We start from the raw sequence: 20590 nt of genomic DNA, 5'->3' as shown, positions 1-20590 counted from the left end.
GCCTTAGTCTGAGGTCCTACACTTGGTGACTCCAAGGGGGCTGCCTCCAACAGAGGTGGCTTGGCCATTTTGTAGAGGAGAAAGCCAAGTCCTAGATAAAGGTTCCGTGAGTTAGTCCCAACAAGTCAGGACAAACATCCAGCCTCATTGAATGCTAGTTCCCAGCCCTTTCCACCGCTGCTCCTGTCTCCACCAGGGCCTGAACTCAAGACGTATATAGGAACACCCTCATTTCACTTATTTGGAATATTACAGCCAGGTCCTAATCCATTCAAACCGTAAACTCTAGGCCAAGGAAATCAACTTTCCTCTTGGGCACACTCTCACATTCCCATCCCACACCCTCACATAGCACAGAGCTCCCACCCAGCCGACACACACAGACCATCCTCAGGGGACTGCTCTTTGAAAAGTGCTTTATTTAACAAGGTCTATGTCAGATGCTTTAAAACATATCAAAACGTTACACGGCTCCCTATGAGGCCTTGTCAAATTATGTTAAGACACCTAAACCCATCGATTCATAAGTTCAGAACCAAGCATTAAACCAGGTTATGTACCTTTGCTAAAAGTCAAGTTATGATTAAGAACACCTTACAAAGCTAAAACAAGTGGGGAAAACCTTTCAGAAACACTAGCAAAAACACACAGAAACTATCAGCCCGGGAAACAGGTCTGCAATCTGACTCAGAAGTAAAGGGAGACTTTCCCTTCATAGCTTGTCCGTGTCTTGTGCTCAGTTAAAACACAGGGGGTGCTGTAGCCTCCCGAGACGGGGTAAACGCTTTCAGTTACATCAGAAAGGAGTGATGTATTTATTTTTATTTCTATCTAGATAGGACATCTTTCCTATCTCATCTAATTCAAACAAGACTTTGTGTAAAACAATTTAAGCAGAGTCTGGAAAGTTCATGCTGCTGCGTCAGGGGCGCTTCAGATCTCCTCTGTCTCCTGTCTCAGCCCCCACATCATGGTTTGGTCTGTATGAGACTGAGATTCCCTTGTTCATATAGAAAGTTATGTCTTGGAGATGCATCTATGACACCATGTTCTCCATGCTATAGAGCTTTGACATAACTGTGGGGGGGTGTTTGTGTGTGTGTGTGTGGTGGGGGGGGGGTGTTAAGAGCTGCTCTTTTCTTTAAAAGAGCTTCATGCCTTTCTGTGGCCCATCCCACCCTACGGACACACAGATAACCACCCAACTCCGCAGAAAAGAATTCCTGCCAAGATGTGTTTGCATTGGAGAACAGTTATTTACTTTTTGGTCACTTCATGCCCGTGTTATCTACACTTGTCGTAAAATGTCTTTATCTGGATAGCTCCAGGAGAGAGTACGGGTTGTTGTTGTTTTCCCCCAGTATGGAGGAGACTAGAATAAAAATATTTCTCTTTGAAGTCTCAGACCAAAATCTCAACCTGAGGTCTCAGCATTTTTCACGTGGATGGGTAGCTGATCTAAGATCCTCACGCCTCCACCTCAACATCTAGGTCAAGCCTGCCCGGCCTGGAGACCAGTGTGCACATCCTCACCAGCCGCACAGCCACGTCCATCCTTTGTGCTTTCCAGTCCCTCCCCCAGGTAACCCCGGCCCCCACTTAACTCATCACCTTCCCCCTAATGTGGTCACAGAGAAGGTGACCTTGTGCTAGACTCCACCATCACCTGGGGGAGCAGGAACCCCTTCCCAGCCAGATGGACTCAGGTTTTCCTTCATTTGATCACCTTGTAACACAAGCCTCTGGCAAAAGAAAGCGATTGTGGCTACACTGCTTGTCACAAGTTAGGGGAAAACCCTATAAATTGGCCTTTGTTCTTCACGCGATTTCAGGTTCATTGCACGCAATTACATAAACCCATGCAGATCAGTGGAGAAGTTCAAAGCTGCAGGGCCATGTGATACCGATGAGAAAATCCAGCTCCACGCTGTGGAGAAGTATTTGTTTCAGCTGCTGCTGTTTCAAAGAACCCTTCCAAAATTCCTGATCGTGTTTATTAAGGACGTGAGAAATGATCTCTAACCAGGCTGGGCCAAGATGGAAACGTGCGGCCTGCATGAAATGCGATGCACTGTGTAAAATAACTGTTTCCCCTCCTATTCATCCCGACCCCCAAGTCTATCTTACCACATTTTTACAAAGTGACCGGACACACCTGACATTTTACAGCATTTCCACATTTAACACTATCGTAGTGCTAGTGCAAATTAAGGAGAACTCTTATTACCCAGAAAAAGCTGTCCAATAAGTTAGTGGTTAGTATTCGCTTGGTGGAAATTCTTCTCCCTGGCCCCCAAGAAGAATCATTGGGGCCAACAAAGGCTTTGAGCACTTAAAAATAACTGGAAGAGAAGTTTTTCCAACTCATTTTCTCAAATGCAACACTCAGAAAGTATGTCTGCACTCACAAAACTGCCCTTTCTCATCGGTAACACAGGAAGCCCTGTTCCCCAATTCTGTGCATGTTGCAAAGCCCTCCGACGTGTCTGCTTGAGACTAAGGCCCGCCGGATTTCCAGTCCACACCCCACTGGGCTCATGGTGCTGTCCCAACAGAGGAGGTAGGCTTGCTAAGAAACCCTGGCAAAGGGCCAGGTGGCAGCATGCCATCTTTTTGAAAGTCAACAATAAGACCAGCTGTGAGCCAGCTTAAGCGGCCACAAAGGCCACAGGGGTGGAAGAGAGCAGGAGGGTGCCTGGAGCAGGAAAGGCACTGACTGCTACAAAGCTCCACCTTCCTTGCAGGTACCGATCAGTGGTTCTCCTTTCCTCAACTGGCCAGCTCTTCAAACCACTCTTGGCGAGGAGGTGGAGAAGAGATGGGAAACGTCCCTGCCCGCACAGGGCTCACAGATGCCTGCTATCAGGAGCTCCTGGCCTTGCTTGGTTGCTCTCCACAGCCAGGCACCCTTCTCCAAGCATCTGTCTGCCCCTCATCAAACAGCAGCAGTCACACTGGCGTCCAGCTGCCTGGCAATCTTCCCGATCGGGGCCACGGGGGACAGACTGTTCCTGCCGTCCCGTCCCCCCCCACCCACCCCCGCCAATTGGGGTCTGCTCTAAAGATCACCGAGGTGGCTGCTCAGAGACGCTGCAATTGAAGTTCCATGATCGCTCTGAACCTTCACGGGGCAGCCCGAAGAGCTTCCCTGGACCCCACAGTGGGTTGGCAGCAGGACAAGTCCTCATCCTTGGAGTCTGTCTTCACAAAGCAAGGGCAACTTGCAAGAATCCAGCCTTGGAAGGAACAAAGCCTTGACTTCAAACACACATTAGTGCAGCAAGCCCCCCTGACGCTGTGAAATGGGCTGGGCTCATAGGCACCTCTACACTACCCTCAGGAGGCCAGATCACGCCCAGGCCTGGGTCGCACTAGCCAGTCAGTGCCATGTGCAAACCAGCGAGAGTGAGGCCTGTCTCATAAGATCCTTCCTTCAACTCAAGGAGGCCCCAGAGTTGGGGTCAGCAGCTTGGCGTGCTGAGAGGAAGGTGGCCATGGAGGCAAGGACGGAGGCAGAATCCGTTCTCTACAGGCAAACACGTAGTTCATCACATACATCTTTGTTATTTAAAATCCAAGTTTCCAGTGTAACAACTTGTGGGCTTATTGCAGCTACCCCACTGATGGTTTCTCTTTCTCTTCCCATCAGACTTGCCCCAAGTGCATGGGCTGTTATTTTGTTAACTTCCAAGGATCTCACATTCACAGACCCTTCTAGGTTTACAGGGAGAATCCCTACTAATGTAAATACCCCAACTGTGAGCTGGCTGAGGCCCCTTCCCTTTCTAAAGATGGGCAGGTATATGTGGCTGCTCCCAGGCACTTGAGGGGAGAAATTTTTCTTCAGCATAAAGCCCCTCAGATTGGTGACTCCCCTGATGTTCCTGACCACGAGCAGCACCTCCGCCAGCCTCATGGCACGTGTGCTGGTTGCTTGGAATTTAATTGCATGTGACTGTATCAGGTAGGCACGTGGACATGTACTAGTATATGTGTATGGACGTGTGTGCGCGCACATACACATTTGGGTCCTCCTTATAACAAAAATCAAAAGTCCTTGTGAATGAAGGAAAGAAGAGCAGAGATCCAAGGATGGGGAGCTGTCAGCTGGCTTCTCCATCCAGGCTGCCAATGGTGGCTTGTCAGGAGCTGAAGGTTTTCAGTGCTTCTGTGGAAGGAAGGCACCCAGCTTCCTGTGGGTCTTCTCGTGTCATCAGCGGCCACTGTGGTGTCTGGATCCCCTCTTTCTGTGGCTCAGATTGTTTCTGGGGTCTCAGCTATCTCCTCCAGCCTCTGCCGAATCATTAGCCGGAGCACGGTGTACCTGGGAACAGAAAGAGCCGCGGTGGAGAGCAGGAAGCAACACACACCTCCTCTCCACCCTGCTTCCCAACCCAGGTCACAGTGTGGGCGACTGTCCTGTCCCTTTGCATCTGTCAGTGGCCCACTCTTTAGCCACTTGGCTGCTTGTGTTCATTTCCACAACCGGGTGAGAGGGACTGAAGAAGCTAACCCCAACCTAGATTGCTTTCCTATAGTTAGAAAGTCTGGCAAAGAAGAGTGAGAAGGTGGAATAACAACAGAAACAATGATAAGGGTCCCATTAACTGAGTGTTTACTGTGCCCGAGGCACTGTGCGTAGTCCTGTATACTCACAATAGCAGACCCTCACCTAGGCTGGACCGTATGAAATTACCATTATGTAACTATTATTGGGTGGGTGGGGGAGGCTACAAAAATGACCACTTCATGTGGTTCAACCAGATACCAGTTCCTGAATTTTACAGAAGAGGCCATAGCAACTACCAGGCCTGGAGGCCCACGGCTCGCTGGGGAACGCAATATCCCCATCCCTTCCCTGAACTATAGCAATGCAGGGCTAAAGGGGAAGATCCTCATGTTCAGGGCTTTGCACTGCACAGCAAATGCTATTTTTAAAGTTTGCTGCATAGTAAGTGTTCAATAAATGTTAACTGTTATCATACTTGCTATTATCATTGATACAGCAAATACAGCATTGGCTTTCTTTAATGACAAAAACCAATCAATTGTTCTACCACATTCTACGTTATGACTGTGCATTTCAAAAAAAATCATAAAATCCTTTCCATAGAGAAGTTTTACTGAACTTGCCAGCCCAAGTGCAATTTCCACAAGAGAAATGTTAAAAAAGAGAGGAAGGGTGTGAGGAAAGGACTTCAGAGGTAGGTTGCTCAGGCTACTCGCCACTGCTAAGACAACCTGCCTGCAGTCTCCAGAACATGTCCATGTCTCACATCAAATTGAGAAGCAGAGAGACCAGGGCACTGGAGTTTGGTGTCGCCCTCGGAGATTTGGATTCATCGGAGGGAAGGTCCCTGAAGAAGACTGAGAAGACACGGCCTGTGCAGCAGCTCAGCCCCAGGCAAGGCCCCTGAACAGAGCCCTCCCACTGAGGCCCCAGGAGAAACCCAACCAGCCACCGGGGCCATGCCTACTTGCGCATCAGCTTCTTTACTTCCCGGTCTTCCTCCTCTTGGAGCTTCTGAATGAAGCTTTTGAGGACAGGCATCTCGAACTTTATGTACTGGGCCACCTGGGGAGGAAGATGTAAGTAATGCTGGGTGCCTCCCCCCCACCCCCAGCATTACTCCAATGCCTTTGGGCGTCTCTCTCCTGTAAGACACAGAGCCTTGGGGAATCTGTTTCTGCATTGATCCTGGACTTCCTTAAAGGCAGGAGCCATGCCTCATTCTTCCAAGGCTGATATAGAGTCTGCAGAGAAGAGCCCTTCATGTACCATACATGACACATATCTCATACCTCGCATTTCTCGTCTCACGTATCCAATCCATGCTGAGGTGATTGATGTCCAACATGGAATAGCACTTTCTCCTAATTCCACGATGCAGAGAAAGGCCTGAACGCATAACATTTAATACACCTCCCTGCTCTCCCCTAAGAGAATTTAAGGAATCATGACTCAGAATGATGACTGTGTCTCCGGTCTCAAACAGGCATCTGAATGTGAACTTGTTCCTGAGATGCTGTGGGTGGGGTGGCTCCCAGGTGAGTTGAAGTTAAACAACCATTTCTTCCTCCCCCACCAGAATCCCTACCCTACTCTATCCACTCTTCTCCCTGGGAGAAGTATATTTCTCTACCCTCTTCATGTTGGGCTTGGCTATGTGACTTGCTTTGGCCAGTGGGATGTATATGAATATGACATACAGCAAATCTGAGTAGAGGCTTCAAATGAGCTTACATGGTTTGGCCTGGTCTCATGCATCCCGGCCATCGGCCATGAGAAACATACCCCAGGTAGCCACTGCCCCTTGAGCTTCGGTCTCTGAACGAGACATGCAGTGCAGATCCTCAACCCACAGCCTAGAGCAGAGCTGCTGCTACCAGCCTGCAGAATCCTGAACAAAAAGTGTTTGCTGTTGTCAGTGGCTAAGATTTGGGGATGTTTCTTACTGTAGCAAAAGCTGACTAATACACAAGATAAGGTGAAATCACTGCTAACTTCTTGAGGTTGCTAAGAGAGGGTTTTCAGAAACTTCTCAGCCCTCTTACAGGACCTCTTACAGTACAGGCTCAAGACATTTATACCTGTTATAGAAATCACTTCGTGCTTGAACATTCCTCCAACAACTCCCACGGGGCACACCCTCAAACGAGTCCCTTACATTTATTCTCCTGGACCATGGCCATTACTGCTTCGACAAAACCTTGTATTGAGGAATGGCAACAGCGTGGGGCATGGTCCTTAGCCAGAAAATCAAGCTCTAGCCCAGTTGCAGGTAAACCAAACAAACCCCCACCCTCCTGAGGACAGTCCATCTACTAAAAGGGGACTCACATCATAGGTGACTTCCTCCACCTGATCCTTCTCCATAAGGAACACTTTGGAGACCTGCTCACACGGGCCCTGGAGGATCCGGGCAATCAGCGGGTAATCGGTGTTCTTCAGCTTCTGTTTTTCTGGAAACACACACAGCCAAGAGCAGCCCTGAGTTTGGCCTGACGCCTTTGTCACCATAAGTAGGGGTCCACTTAGGGTCCCAAATGGAACAGGCACCTTAGGAGATGCGGCCATACAAGTCAGGAGACTGATTTGCAAATGTGCAATTTAATAAATGTTGTTCAATGCAACTGTTCCCTCATCTCTCCCCAGCAATACCCCTGTGCCTCGAACCCTTTGGAAGATGCTGCAATGGAGAAATTGGTTTTATCTGTCTCCCAAGAAAATCCACTTCCTTTTTTAATAGGCAGTTAGGTTCTAGGGCTTGCTTACTGAGCACACCTGGCATTCCACCAGCCTTGGAGGCAGACGGCACTTGGAAGTTTCCAAACGATAAACAACAAGCAAAATGAGGCAGAGGTTGGTTTTGTGTATGTGTTTTTTTAACTTACTATTCTGAGTTAATTAAAAGTCTTAAAGTACACCATGTTCTTCAGACTTACCACCGCTGGTATGGACCACGTACAAAGCAAACTCCTCCGCCGAATTCTCAATCTGAATCAGGAGCAAAAGATGCTTGGTGAGAGCACACATTACACACCCGGACCCGAGCCATTCCTGCCTCATCACTGCAAAGCTACATAGATTTGTGGCTCTTCTGAGGGAGGGCTGTTCATCTGCAGCTCTCTCAGAAGTGATAAGGAAATGGGTAGCAGGTGATGTTATCAGTAATAATAGATAAGAGCTACCATTTATTGGATTGGGTGAGGTGTTTCTACATTTTAACACTTTATGTCTTAACTCACCTAGTCCCCCATAATAGGGTCCTGTTATCCTCATTTTACAGATGAAGCAGCAGAAGCATAGGGAGCTTAAGTAAGTTGCCCAACTCATCCAATCAGCAAGTAGGTGATGGTTGGAATTTGAACCCAGAGCCTGTGCCCTTAGGCCACTAGGTGACACTGGCTTCCATTAAAATAAGAATACCTGGTCTCCCAAAGATTTATAGTAAGGGGATTGTGGAAAATATATAGAATAACAGGACGTTAAAAACATTCATGCACTATCATTTGCACATCTTATTGAAGATTCATTTTCAAAGTAGGTTCCCCAACCTACTTAGTGCACAGGACCCCAGACTAGTTGTCAGGCCCGCAGTCCTTCCAGCTGTCTATAAAGCACCCAAGGGCTGCAGCCACTCAGGCTTCTGTGGCCCCAGAATTCCCTGCGAGCCTGTGGAACAGGTCCCCTGGCCTCACTTCCGATCCAGCCAGTCTGATTCAGGCGTGGGGCCTGAGAATCTGCTTTTCTAAGAAGTTCTCAGGTGATGCTGCTGCCTGGGGTCCAAAGAACTCAAACTTCTGCCTGGTGCCCCCCTCACCATGCACTCCACAGCCCCCACCTCTACACCTCTGGGGCCACCGAGGCACACGTGCTGCCTCCTGAAACCAGCCAGCAGAGGGAACTTGCCTTAAATTTGTTGAGCAGCAGCTTCAGGACCTGCGGGGTGGTCATGGTGCTGTTGATGCGGACGTTGGTGACGGAGCCATAGGCCGGGGTGAACACCGACGTCTGCCAATAGAGGGGTCCAGCTCAGGGTGGGGACAAGGACAGGGTCTAAAACCGAGGAGTCCCACCCTGTTCCCAGGACTAAAGGGCACAGGGACAATCACACTCAACCTGTGCTCACTGACAGCCCTCGAATAACCTGGCAAGTATTGGCTTTGTTGTCAACAGAGCCCTCGGCTTTGCCTAACTCAGGAGCTCGAGGGGGCTGATCTCCAAGGGGCAGGGTTGGGGAGGGAACAGGACTAGATAAGGGAGGCCCTCTCCCCCAATAAAACACACAAAGTCCCTTCCACTGCGACGTCAACGCAAGTACTCTGACCACTCTCTCACGATGCACCTGCCTCTGGGGCCAGATGTGACCCAGGCAGTAGGAAGGAAGGAGGGTCAGCTAATTGGGGTGGAGTCCTAATACCCCCTATCTGAGTCCCACAACTCTGCTTAGGGGGTGCCCTTAGCTCATGGAAAAGTCAGACCATACAGCAGCTGGGAGGCAGGAAGAGGACAACACAGGGATTTTCTGGTATCCGACGAGGGGTGTCTGTGGGATCATCTCACCCACCACCTAGGGGGTTTCCTGCTCTGGGATTCCTTGTTCCTCACAGAGCTAGCAGCCCACCCACAACTCAAAGAATGAATGGGAAATACTTGGGTTCCCTGGTGTCTGTCGCCCTGAGGTGTCAGCTGTGTAGGAAGGACCTTTGCCCCCCCCCCTCCCTTCAGATTGCCACCCTCTTCCCTCTACCTTGTGGTTGTAGAAATGGCCATTAATGGAGAAGCGGTGGCGTCTGATTCGCCGCTGGTCGCTGGTTGTCCTCACATTGCCGCGGCGACGCACCCCAACATCACTGCGTGTGCGCATCAGCTGCGGGGTGTCTTCCTGCACGGGCTTCAGGTCCCTGGAGTCTGAGAGGAAGGGGGAAATGAGCCCTGTCTGCCGGCACCAACGTGTGGCAGTTTGCATACGGTACCCTCTTGGTGGCCAATGCTATAGCACTCACTTACTGCCCAAACATATCCTATATAATAAAGAGGCAATGTGCAAATTGACGGTCACACCCTTGCACAAGATGGCCGACAGGGGAGGGCAGTTGTGGTGATCAGGCCGGCAAGAAAGGGCAGTTGTAGGCAACCAGGCCTGCAGGGGAGGGCAGTTGGGGGGACCAGGCTGGCAGGGGAGGGCAGTTAGGGGCGACCAGGCCAGCAGGGGAGGGCAGTTAGGGGCAACCAGGCCTGCAGGGGAGGGCAGTTGGGGTGGGGGGGACCAGGTCTGCAGGGGAGGGCAGTTGGGGGAACCGGGTCTGGCAGGGGAGGGCAGTTGGGGGCAATCGGGTCAGCAGGGGAGCAGTTAGGCATCAATCAGGCTGGCAGGGGAGTGGTTAGGGGGCAATCAGGCTGGCAGGCAGAAGCGGTTAGGGGCAATCAGGCAGGCAGGCAGGCAGGTGAGTGGTTGGGAGCCAGCAGTCCCAGATTGTGAGGGGGTCCCAGATTGGAGAGGGTGCAGGCTGGGCTGAGGGACAACCCCCGCCCCCCTACTTCCCCCCAGTGCATGAATTTCATGCACTGGGCCCCTAGGATTTTATAAAATCAGTATTTCCTGCCAGGGGAACAACACAATGCATAACTTACTGAGACGCAATACAAGGTTTAGAGCCCACACTTCAGAGCCAGACTCCCAGATTCTAATCCCAACTCTACCATTGCTATGAATCACTAACCTCTCTTGCTTCAGTTTCCTCATCTATAAAATGGGAATAACGGCACCCAGCTCATGGGGTTGTTGTGAGGGTTTAAATGAGTCAATTCATGTAAAGCACTTGGAACCATGCCTGACAGAGGACAAGCACAACAAAAGGACTTGCAAGGTATTGCAAACTGACTATCAAAGTCACAAATGCTTATGGCCTCAGACCTGGCAATCCCCCTTGAAAGAATCCTACAGACTCAGACAAATGTGTGAAATGACACGTCAACAAGGCCACTGGCTGCAACCTTGTCTGTCATAGCAAAAGACTGGAAATGACTTACATGTCTATCAATAGGGAACGATTACAGAAATGGTCATTTTTCCATACAATGGGGTACTGCGGAGCTATGAAGAATGCAGAAGTTCTTTATGGATTTGTGTGGGACAATCCTCAAGACAAACTGATATAGAAACAGGGATGTGCAAGTGCTACCACTTATATAAAAAGGGGAAGAAAAGAATTGACATCCAGCCGTAAAGGTCTCTGGGTGTATTTTTGCTTATATTTGCAAAGAATATCTCAGGAGGATGCCTTGAAGTTGCTTCTATGGAGGGAACCACATAGAAACCTTTTCATTATTTTTAATATTTCTGAATGGAAACCTCTTCATTCTTTTTAATATTTCTGAATCTTGATCCATGTGGATTTTATGTATTCAAAAAGTAAATAACAGTTTACAGCATCTATCCCATCAGTCTTCACACGCTGGCCCCAAACTGGAGGCTCCTCCCACCGTGAGGTACCTGTGGGGCTTGACATCTGGTCGCTCTCAGCAGGAGCATCCACCTCTGTGATCTGAATGTCAGGCATGGTGATGGGCTTCACGACGGTGCTGGGGGCAGAAAACAAAGAGAGGCTGCTCCAGCCCCTGTGGGAGATGCCCCAAGCCCACCCCACCCCACCCCACCCCACACCTGCACGGGGGGCACTTTGCTTGTGCCGGGCTGGGGACCAGCACACATGAGGTGATAAAGGATTTGGGTGGGCTGTGCTGAGTGTGCCATGAGGCTGGCCCAGCTCCAGGCTGAGCACTGGGTGGGGCGGGGGATGTCTGGGGGGAGAAGATGCTCATTCCCAGCAGCTGCAGCAACATAAGCACCCATTCGTCAAGCGTAGGGTGGGAAACAGCAAAGAACAAAATCCGTGTGTTCCCTGGGCTGAGTTTCTAAGCAGGTGCAGGTTCTATAGCTTATCTGGAAATCCCCAATAATGCTCATTCATTTCTCAGACAAGATTCCAGTTCTGATCCACTGCTGTGAGAGGAGTAACTCAGAAACTGCTCCTGGCATCTAAACGGAATGGACAGTAACGGGCTGGCTGCCACAGGTCGGGGCGGCTCTGGAAGGGGCGCCGATGACAGTGTTCTCGGGGTTGCAGGGACTGAGCGGTGCTCGTGAGCCACACTGGAGAAAGGGCCACAAGCAGGCAGTCTGAGCTGAGATCTGGTACTGCCATAACTGGCAAATAACTCCTCAAAGCCAAAAGGACAATGGGAGCAGCTTCAAGAAACATACCCCAAATCAACAGAGGATTTCGCCAGAAAGAAGAATATTTAACAACTAGTAGCCCTGCGCACAAATGTGTGTGCCAGTAGCTCACTGCCGCCCTCCTGTAGGTCTCTGCCTGCTGCCCCGCCCTCCTGTAGCTCTGCCCCCCCATTGGCTTGCTGCCCTGCCCCCTCCTATAGCTCTCTGCCGCCTGCTTGTAGCTCACCCCACCCTCCTGCTGATCTGTGATCCGGTCGTTACTCCATCGGTCGTTATGTAATGATCATTTGCATATTACATCTTTATTATATAGGATTAGGATAATCCCATGGACAGAAGCGCATGGTCTCCCTGGGACCCAGTAGACAGATAGGACTCATGTTCAGGGAATGACAGTTTTAAGGGAGGACAATTAAAACTGAACATCTAGCCTAGCCGGCATGGCTCAGTGGTTGAACATCGACCAATGAACCAGGAGTTTACAGTTCAATTCCCCATCAGATGTTTCTCTCTCTCTCTTTCTCTCTCTCTCTCTCTCTCTCTCTCTCTCTCTCTCTCTCTCTCTCTCTCTCTCTCTCTCTTCTCTCTCTCTCCTTTCCTCTCTGAAATCAATTTAAAATTGAAAATCTACAGGAACTTCCTATTGTAGTATAATTTGTAAACTTCTGACCCCAGAATGGAACTGGTCAGAGACTCTTGGGACTGGTGAACACTGGGCACCTTCTCTGTCCAGAGCCCTCTTTCTGGCTGAAGCAGAAACTGGTCTCAGCATCCTTCTTAACACAGTGGTCCAGGCACCCCCTTTATCACAGCAGGCATCTGGGTTAACATTATTTCCACTCCTGAGAACTCTCTCACAGTAGTTGCAGGTTTCAAGAACCAACCAGCACCAGCCTGATGCCACGGGGAAGGGAAAAAGGAACAAATGTGTGGAGAGAAGGACCCGTTAGCAGGCCCAGCCAAAGGCCACGTGGTCCAATGGAATTTCAAAAATCATCTCACTGAGGGAACAGAACGTAACCGAGTCTGGGGGTCAGGGTGGGGCTGTGGAAAGGGGTTGGCCCACTGGAAACCAAGCACCATAGACGTTCTGCATGCAAAGCGGAGTGTGAAACCAGCAAAATCAGAGCCATGACCAGCCACCCCAGCGTCTGATGGGATGGGCAGGCTTTCCTCCTTGAATTCCCTTGGAAAACAACCAGGTCCGCTCCAGGGCTTGGTCCCAATGTGGGTTCCTCTCAATTTTAGAGAAAGATAGCTTTGGCTGTGGAGCTTAACAAAATGTTCAAGGTGGCCAACAGAGAGGGTTTGGTTCTCATTTAAAATATAAAAAAACACACACATCACTGTGGTTTTGGCCGAGAGGTTGGCACGCTCCACCCACGCTCTGGCCAGAAGGCAGTCAGCATCAGCAAGTTTCAAGATGGCACAAGGCTAGTCACTTGACCCTGAAAACTGAAGTCCCAGAAAGACAGTAAGGAGGGTGTGCCTTCCCAGAACCCTCAGCTTCTCCTTTGGTGGCGAAGGGAGGGGAGGAACAGGCGTGGTCTTCGCAGACCTTCCAGTGGGGGCTCCGAAGAGAGGACCTCCCAGGCGACTGACCATCATGCCACCACCCAGCTCTCTTGGCTGCCTCGCACAGGGCCTGACATTCCCCTCCTTGCCCCATCTCCCCAAGACACAGAAACCCTAAAGGTCTCCAGAGCAGGGTCTCTCTCTGAGGTGGTCCCCGTGGGGAGGCTGCGGGGCCCCAGTTGTCCTGTCAGACATCTGCGGGCTGGGCCTGGCTGGCCACTACCAACACCTCTCAGAGGCTCTGGAATTCTCCATGAGAGAGGACACATTGCTCACCCAGGCTCTGGTACTTCCCTCTGACTCAGCATCTCCCCTCCTCACTCTGACTGTCACTCAGTAATTGTGGTGACAGGTTCCATGGAAGCCTGATCACACCCCCACCTGCCCCTTTCTCCTTATCCCAGAGCAGAGCAGGTGGGCAATGGAGCAGGTAGGAATAGCAGCGGGGGTCAAGGCTGGCTGGAAGAAGGTGGCATCTACCTGCTCAAGAACACACCGAACCCCCAGACATCCCCAGTCCCATCCCTCCTCACTCACCCCTGAGCCCCCAAGTTACAGCCAGAGTGCCAGGAGGAAGAGGAGGGAGGGGGGCGAATGCGCTCGTTGTCATCCTGCATCTGCAGACGGATGGGCCGGCGCAGCCCCCAGGAGATGTTCAGCAGCCCCTCCACGATGAACTCATCTTCTTCCTGCCGCAAAGCAATCGGGGCGGTGAGTCCAGCAGAAAAGCCCTGCGGAAGCCAGCATCACGCTGGGGGACAACGGACAGGAGCCTGGCTGGGTGCACGTGAGTTATATTCACACCCCAGCTCCCAGACTCTCTCCACTCTAAACCACCCTGAGGGGGACCTGGCAGGTCAGCACACAAGTTGCCTCGAGATTCAAGTACACATGTGCAAATTGTAAGAACAGAGTGTGTTGGTTGTTGTTGTTGTTTTTGTTTGTTTGTTTGTTTTGTTTCTGCACTCAGCGAGTAGCCCCACCAATGAGCTTCCCTCCGCCCTTGTTGTTGTTTTTAATACTAATGACTTTAAAGAAAGAAGAATCTCTTAAAGTAAATTGCCGGGGTCCAACCCCAGCGGGTCCAGGGGTCCCCAAAGGTGTGGATGGAGTCGGCGAAGAAGGAAGGACACGGAGACAGTGTTCAGTTGATCAGCAGCCTAGCCAGGATCTCCAGCCAAGTTCTGGTCTTGATCTCCAGAGAGGCTCTGCTTCGGATCTCCAGCGAGGTTCTGTAGCCATGTTCCCTCGCTAGGTTCTCCAGCCAGGTTCTGTCCAGGGTCTCCAGTCAGGTTCAGTGTCCAGGTTCCAGTCAGGTTCTCCTGCCAATCTCTGTAGTCAGGTTCAGTCCAGGATCCCTTGCCATGTTCTCCCGCTAGGCTCTGTCTCTAGGCTCCGAGGCCAGTCCCGGTCCAGGATCCTCTGGCATGCTCTCGCCAGCGAAGTTCTTCTGTCTCTAGGCTCCGTGTAGGTTCTGTCTTCTGAATTCTGTCTCCTGAGTTCTGTGTCTTTCTGTCTTGTTACAACTGTATTTATACCAGTTGATTCAATCCTATCAATCTCTATTACAAAGGTTAGGGCGTTTCTTATCTCCATTCCAGGGAGAAAAGATTATGTAGTTTAAGCATGATTGTTCGTAGTTAAAGGGATTAATTACCCGCCTGGCACTTAGTTGAGGGGTTTTATTCCCTCCCTAACTTCAGGGGAAAATCCCTACCTGGGGATTCAACCTTTCTCGGAGAGGTGACTTTGGTTAAAACACAGCGCCAAGAAGGTGAGCAAACATATTAAGAACCGTATGCCATATATGCCAGGTCCCTTGAAACAGCAAGGATGGACCGGCTCCCGGCAGTAAATGAGACGACCTTGCGAACAGAATTAGCTTTTTCCCCCTCCCCCACTATGAAAAAAAAAAACGATGTCTTAACCTACAACATATATTTAGCAATCTGATCTTCCGGTTGAAGGAGATTTAAAGTAACATTTCCCCAAGTTTATTCTACAGAATACACAGAACACCTAGCAGAATCCAGAATCCTCTAGTACAGTGGTTCTCAACCTTCCTAATGCCGCGACCCTTTAATACAGTTCCTCATGTTGTGGTGACCCCCAATTTCATTGTTACAAGTTGAACATAATTAAAGCATAGTGATTAATCACAAAAATAATATGTAATTATATATGTGTTTTTCGATGGTCTTAGGCGATCCCTGTGAAAGGGTCGTTCAACCCCCAAAGGGGCCGCAACCCACAGGTTGAGAACCGCTGCTCTAGCAGCTCAATTGTTACCTTTAAACGGGTGTCACGTGATCATGTGCTGGGAGATGCTGTTAATCAGAATTCTTAACAGCAGAACTTCCCAGAGCCTACAATAAACGTATGTGCTAGATTGTGACTATGTGAAAGGTGAATAAATCTTGCAAGAATTCCAAATTTATACTCAAGCGTTGTTCACTAATAAGTTAAATGTGAAAGCCTTCTAAGGGCATTTGCATGATCCGGAGAAATGGATCTCATTTACGACCATGAAACTCTTTACTTACCAAGCATTTTGGGAATTTATTCTATAGGACACACCCCGAAAAAGCTGTTTGAGGACTAAAATCTTGTTAATGGCCCAACCACTAAATAGCAGAAGCTTTGAGGTCAGTGCCTAAAAGGGTCAAGCCTTGTCTCCAGGTCGAAGAAAAATCTATTTGGGGCAGGGCCCACAGATGTCAGACCCGAGCCGTGGACACATCTTCAGGAAAAGCCCCCTGGGTGAAAATGATACCTGTCCAGGGGACAATTAACCTGAGCCCCAGAATCATCCTTAGAGAGGGAGAGGGAATAAAAGAATGTAGAGCCCTGGCCAGTTTGGCTCAGTGGATGGAGCGTCGGCCTGTGGACTGAAGGGTCCCAGGTTCGATTTTGGTCAAGGGTACATGCCCAGTTTGCGGGCTCAATCCCCAGTCGGGGGGCGGGGTGCAGGAGGCAACCGCTCAATGATTCTCTCTCATCATTGGTGTTTTTCTCTCTCTCCCTCTTCCTTCCTCTCTGAAATCAATAAAAATATTTTTTTAAAAAAAAGAATGTAGAAGAGCTGAACAACTTCAGGACATTTGTGGATCTTGGGGAGAAAGGCTTTATTTAAGTACAAGCGGCATATATGGCCTTCTAAATGGTCTATGCTGGCATCATTGCTTTACGTTACATTCCTATATAACAGAATTTAACCCACAGTAGGGCTTTGCCGAAGTGGAATTATTTGAGGGACACAGAGAAGGCCACTGCATCCACATCCCATCCCCAACCAGCCTGCCTCAGTGGCTGAAATTCCACCAACGGCTATCTTTTTCTATGGATTAAATCACTCTGGCTTGATAACCTGAAAATGTGTTTAGAAGGGTATTACACATCCCTTCTTATCAGTCAAGAACACTTGAGTATAAATTACTCTGCCAGGCTCCTGTATAACTCACCACCTATCTGATAACAGGTTTTACAGAAATGGATACAAGAGGAGTAAGCTTAGATGCAGGATGGCGGCTGGGGAGAGACAGGTGGATAACAAGTGGCTTTCCAAGAAGACACCTAGGAAGGCTGCTGCAGTTCTGGAGAAAGGCGAAGGGTACCACCCAGAGCCTAGATGATGTACCCGGGTTGTTGCAACGTAAGACGTGGGCCAAAATGTGTAAACATAGAGGACTGGGAAGTACCTGAATTGCCCCAAGGGCAGAAGCCTGCTTGGAAGCCATCTGAAAGGGTCATTTCATAAAAGCCTCCCTTTGGAGGATTCCCCCCAGTCAGGCTGGTACTAGCCCTAAATGAGAGGCCACTCACTGTGGCAGGAGGGACAGGGATCCAGGACATAGGGCCCCAGACCTATGACACATGGAGACAAAGACTGGGCCGGCCCCCCAGAAAAGGAGCCTCATAGGTCTTCCCCAGGGCCTCCTCACCTCACGGTGTCGGAGCTGCAAATTCTGGCCTTCATAGTACAGGTTGTAGGTCTTCAGATGCAGGAGAAGCTCACTCCTTAGGCGAAAAAATACAAGAGGTAAACCATTCTTAGCTGAAGCCACTTATAATGCAGTTGTTCCCTCTTTTTCTCACCTCTAACCTGGCCTGGTTCACCCTAGTCTGGGTGCTTGTCCACACGTGTGTGTACACACACACACACACACACACACACACACACACACACACACACAGTCTACCACCACCCCCATCGCCATCTTCCTTCAGGATTAAGATCAATAGTAAACACCACCTACAACAGACTGAACGTAAGGAGCAACTCTAGAAAACCAAGGCGGGTCTTGTCTGCTGGCGAAGGTGGGCAGCTCTGACGCTACTCTTCAAACCCCAGTGAATGAGCTCACAGACAGGCCTCTTTCCTGCCTCCCAGCCTCTCCTGCCTCCCAGCCTCTCCTCCCTCGTGCATGCTGGGCGTTAGGAGAGGACAATCGCCGGAGGCTTTTTTTGTGAGACTCAGGAACTTCTGGGCTTCTGAGAATGCTTCTCAGACACGGACTTATGCTTCGTGGACATGACCTGATCATGTGTTTAAAAACTCACAAGCTCCCATCGACAGTGAATGGATGAATAAAGGCAGCTACCATCACACAACAGAATATTAGATGGCAATGAGACTATGAATAAACTACACACGACATAGATGAATCTCACAGATATTATGCTGAGTAAAAGCCAGGCACAAACGAGCACATATTGTATGATTCCATGTATATAAAGTTTGAAATGGGTGTTAGAATTCGGGATAGTGGTTCACCTTGGGGAGCAGTGACTAGAAGTGGGCAGGAGAGGGTTTCTGGGCCCTGGCAATATTCTATTCTAGGTGCTTTTCATTTATTTAAAAAACGTTTTTTAACCTACAAGCCTGTTACCAGGCTTTCGTAGCTGCTAAATACTGATTCCCAAGTGTTCCCCCTGGGACCCAGGTCTACTGAGCCTGGAAGAGAGAGGGCTTCATCCCTCTGTGATCAGAGTGAGCCCTCATCAAACCTAAGAATAGTCTGATTGAGGTTTGTCTAAAAATGCATGGTAGTGCATGAGGGCTGGGAGGGGGAGAAGCTTGAGGAGGCTGCTAGTTGCTTTTGTCTATGCTCAGACAAGGGGCAATGGAGCCATTCAATGGGGATATTTGGGGCCATGCCAGAGATCAAAGCTGGCTGGGAATTCTAAGAAGCCCTTGACAAGCTAAGTCCAGATAAATTGGAGTAATTCTACACAAGCCTAACCTAAACCAAAAAATTGTTGGTACTTTTGAACACTCAGATCTGAAACTAGAATGCAAAATTACTGGTCAGTAGAAGTCCCCGGGGAAATCCTTCAGTGTAGCGATAGGAATGATCCATTATCTCACACAACATGTGTCTGTAGATGGCCAAGGGTGTCTTAAAAAATTAGTACAATTTGAACTCAGAAAAATTAAACATTTCATTAAGATAGAGAGCTTCCAGGATGTGTAAATCCCTGTGTTGGATATAAATATATAACCTGAAACTTATAATTCAAAAAAGCCCATTTTGGCTCAGCCCCATCACATTAGCAAAAAGCTGAGTTCAGGAGATTTTATTGCCTATAAAGCAATAACACTGTCTTCTCCTTTTCAGGGGAACTTGTGATTGAGCCAGCACCGCAGCAGTATAAGGACACAACTCAGCTGGGACTCCCCGGGAGACACCACAGACAGGACAGTAAGCAGCCACTGCTGACTCCTCCTCCTGGTAGCCCTCCAGGACACCATCTCTTCTGAGCTTTCAAAGGTGACATATCTTAAAGATCCCCCCTTAGTTCACTCTCTATGGCCAGACTCTGGGGACATGTTATCTAGAGCAGCAGCCTTGCTGATGCTTTTACTAGTCCACACTCAGCTACTTACTTAGCTCTTTCTCACACACAAGAGCCTCAGCCCTCTCATGTACAGAGGAGGCATCTCTGCCAGCGGCTTCCATCCACATGGGGACACAACAGGACAGCAAAAAGACTTACTTGGAAATGTATTTATCTTTTCCACACGGGACGAGGGAAGTCTGGTGACTGTAGTCCATTCTTCTTTCCTCTTTTCATCAGAAGGAGAGACCTGTATTTGAAAGGAGAAGCAGAGGTTAGAGTTAGGTTGTGTCCTTAGGAATAAGCAGGAGTTGGGCCAGGGGACCAGGGGCACGTGGCTCTCTGTTCCCCCTTCCAGACCCACAGCGTGGGCAGCCCAAAGGTGACCCAGGGCTAGTGAGATGCCACACTGCCGGCTGCTGCCTCTGCTTGCCATAGCCTCTGAGAGAAAAAATGCCCAAAGGAAAGATGACCACCGTGGACAGCTCCAGAACGAGTGCCCTAGCCACAGAGAATGTTGACACCCAACTTGGTCCCAAGGTCAACCAGTGAGTCTTCCCTGAAGAGACCTCCAAACACAGAATAGAGATTCATCTGACAGGAAGGCTCAGATTCTACTAAAGATTGGTAAACCACCTGAAAATGCCCAAACAGAGCTGGGGGCAAAAAATCGCAGCCTACACATCTATAATCACTATTAAAATATGATACTGTGAAGGCAAATGAATTACCTGGGAAAATGACAATACATTATGAAAACACATGCTATACAACTATGAGTCTAATATTTTTAAAAATATATGTAAGCAAGGGGGATAATGAGGGGGAATAGGAGATATCTGTAATACTATCAATAGTAAAAATGTGTTTTAAATATATATATATATATATATATATATATATATACATATATATATACACACTAGTATGTAAGCATAAAATATTAATATATATACATTTACTTGAATAAATATATATTCAGATTTCAATTATATATATGCAGTCAGGCCTCAAAGTCATCGATTGGTTCTATAACTTTAAGCAAAACGATGTATAATGACACAATTTTACCATAGGCTAGTTGATATAAACAAGAGTAAGTTCCTAAGGCATTTCATCAACATTATAATGAAATGCCATAGAATGAAATGACATTAATCAAATGAAAGATTAAAATCATATGATCATCTCAATAGATACAAAAAAAAGGCATTTGACAAAATCCAACATCCTTTCATGATAAAAATTACAACAAGTTCCGTATAAAAAGAATGTACTTCAGCATAATAAAGGCCACATATGACAAGCCCACAGCTAACATCGTACTCAGTGATGAAAACTGAAAGCTTTTTTTCTAAGAAGAGAAACAAGATAAGGGTACCCACTCTCACCATCCTATTCAACATAGTACTGGAAGTCCTTGCCAGAGCAAT

The 20590-nt window shown here is 48.8% G+C and overlaps 1 protein-coding gene across 4 annotated transcripts in view; it reads right to left on the bottom strand.

The window, feature by feature from the left end:
* Positions 1-399: 399 nt before the first annotated feature.
* Positions 400-20590, bottom strand: part of RASSF2 (Ras association domain family member 2) — a 39099-nt gene continuing 18908 nt past the window's right edge. For all 4 annotated transcript variants that reach the window (XM_059705618.1, XM_059705617.1, XM_059705620.1 and 1 more), the window contains 10 exons: positions 19317-19407; positions 17261-17336; positions 13857-14008; positions 11001-11089; positions 9255-9415; positions 8414-8515; positions 7447-7498; positions 6842-6963; positions 5478-5575; positions 400-4324 (listed from right to left, as the gene is read on the bottom strand). In XM_059705618.1, coding sequence (XP_059561601.1) covers positions 4255-4324; positions 5478-5575; positions 6842-6963; positions 7447-7498; positions 8414-8515; positions 9255-9415; positions 11001-11089; positions 13857-14008; positions 17261-17336; positions 19317-19375 — 981 coding nt within the window. In that variant the 5' untranslated portion in view covers positions 19376-19407 and the 3' untranslated portion in view covers positions 400-4254. The remainder of the gene's footprint in view (positions 4325-5477; positions 5576-6841; positions 6964-7446; positions 7499-8413; positions 8516-9254; positions 9416-11000; positions 11090-13856; positions 14009-17260; positions 17337-19316; positions 19408-20590) is intronic.

This window comes from Myotis daubentonii, chromosome 8, assembly GCF_963259705.1.
Source record: "Myotis daubentonii chromosome 8, mMyoDau2.1, whole genome shotgun sequence".
Taxonomy (NCBI): Eukaryota; Metazoa; Chordata; class Mammalia; order Chiroptera; family Vespertilionidae; genus Myotis; species Myotis daubentonii.
The sequence above is the reverse complement of the archived record's forward strand: the minus strand, read 5'-3'. Positions and strand labels throughout refer to the sequence as shown.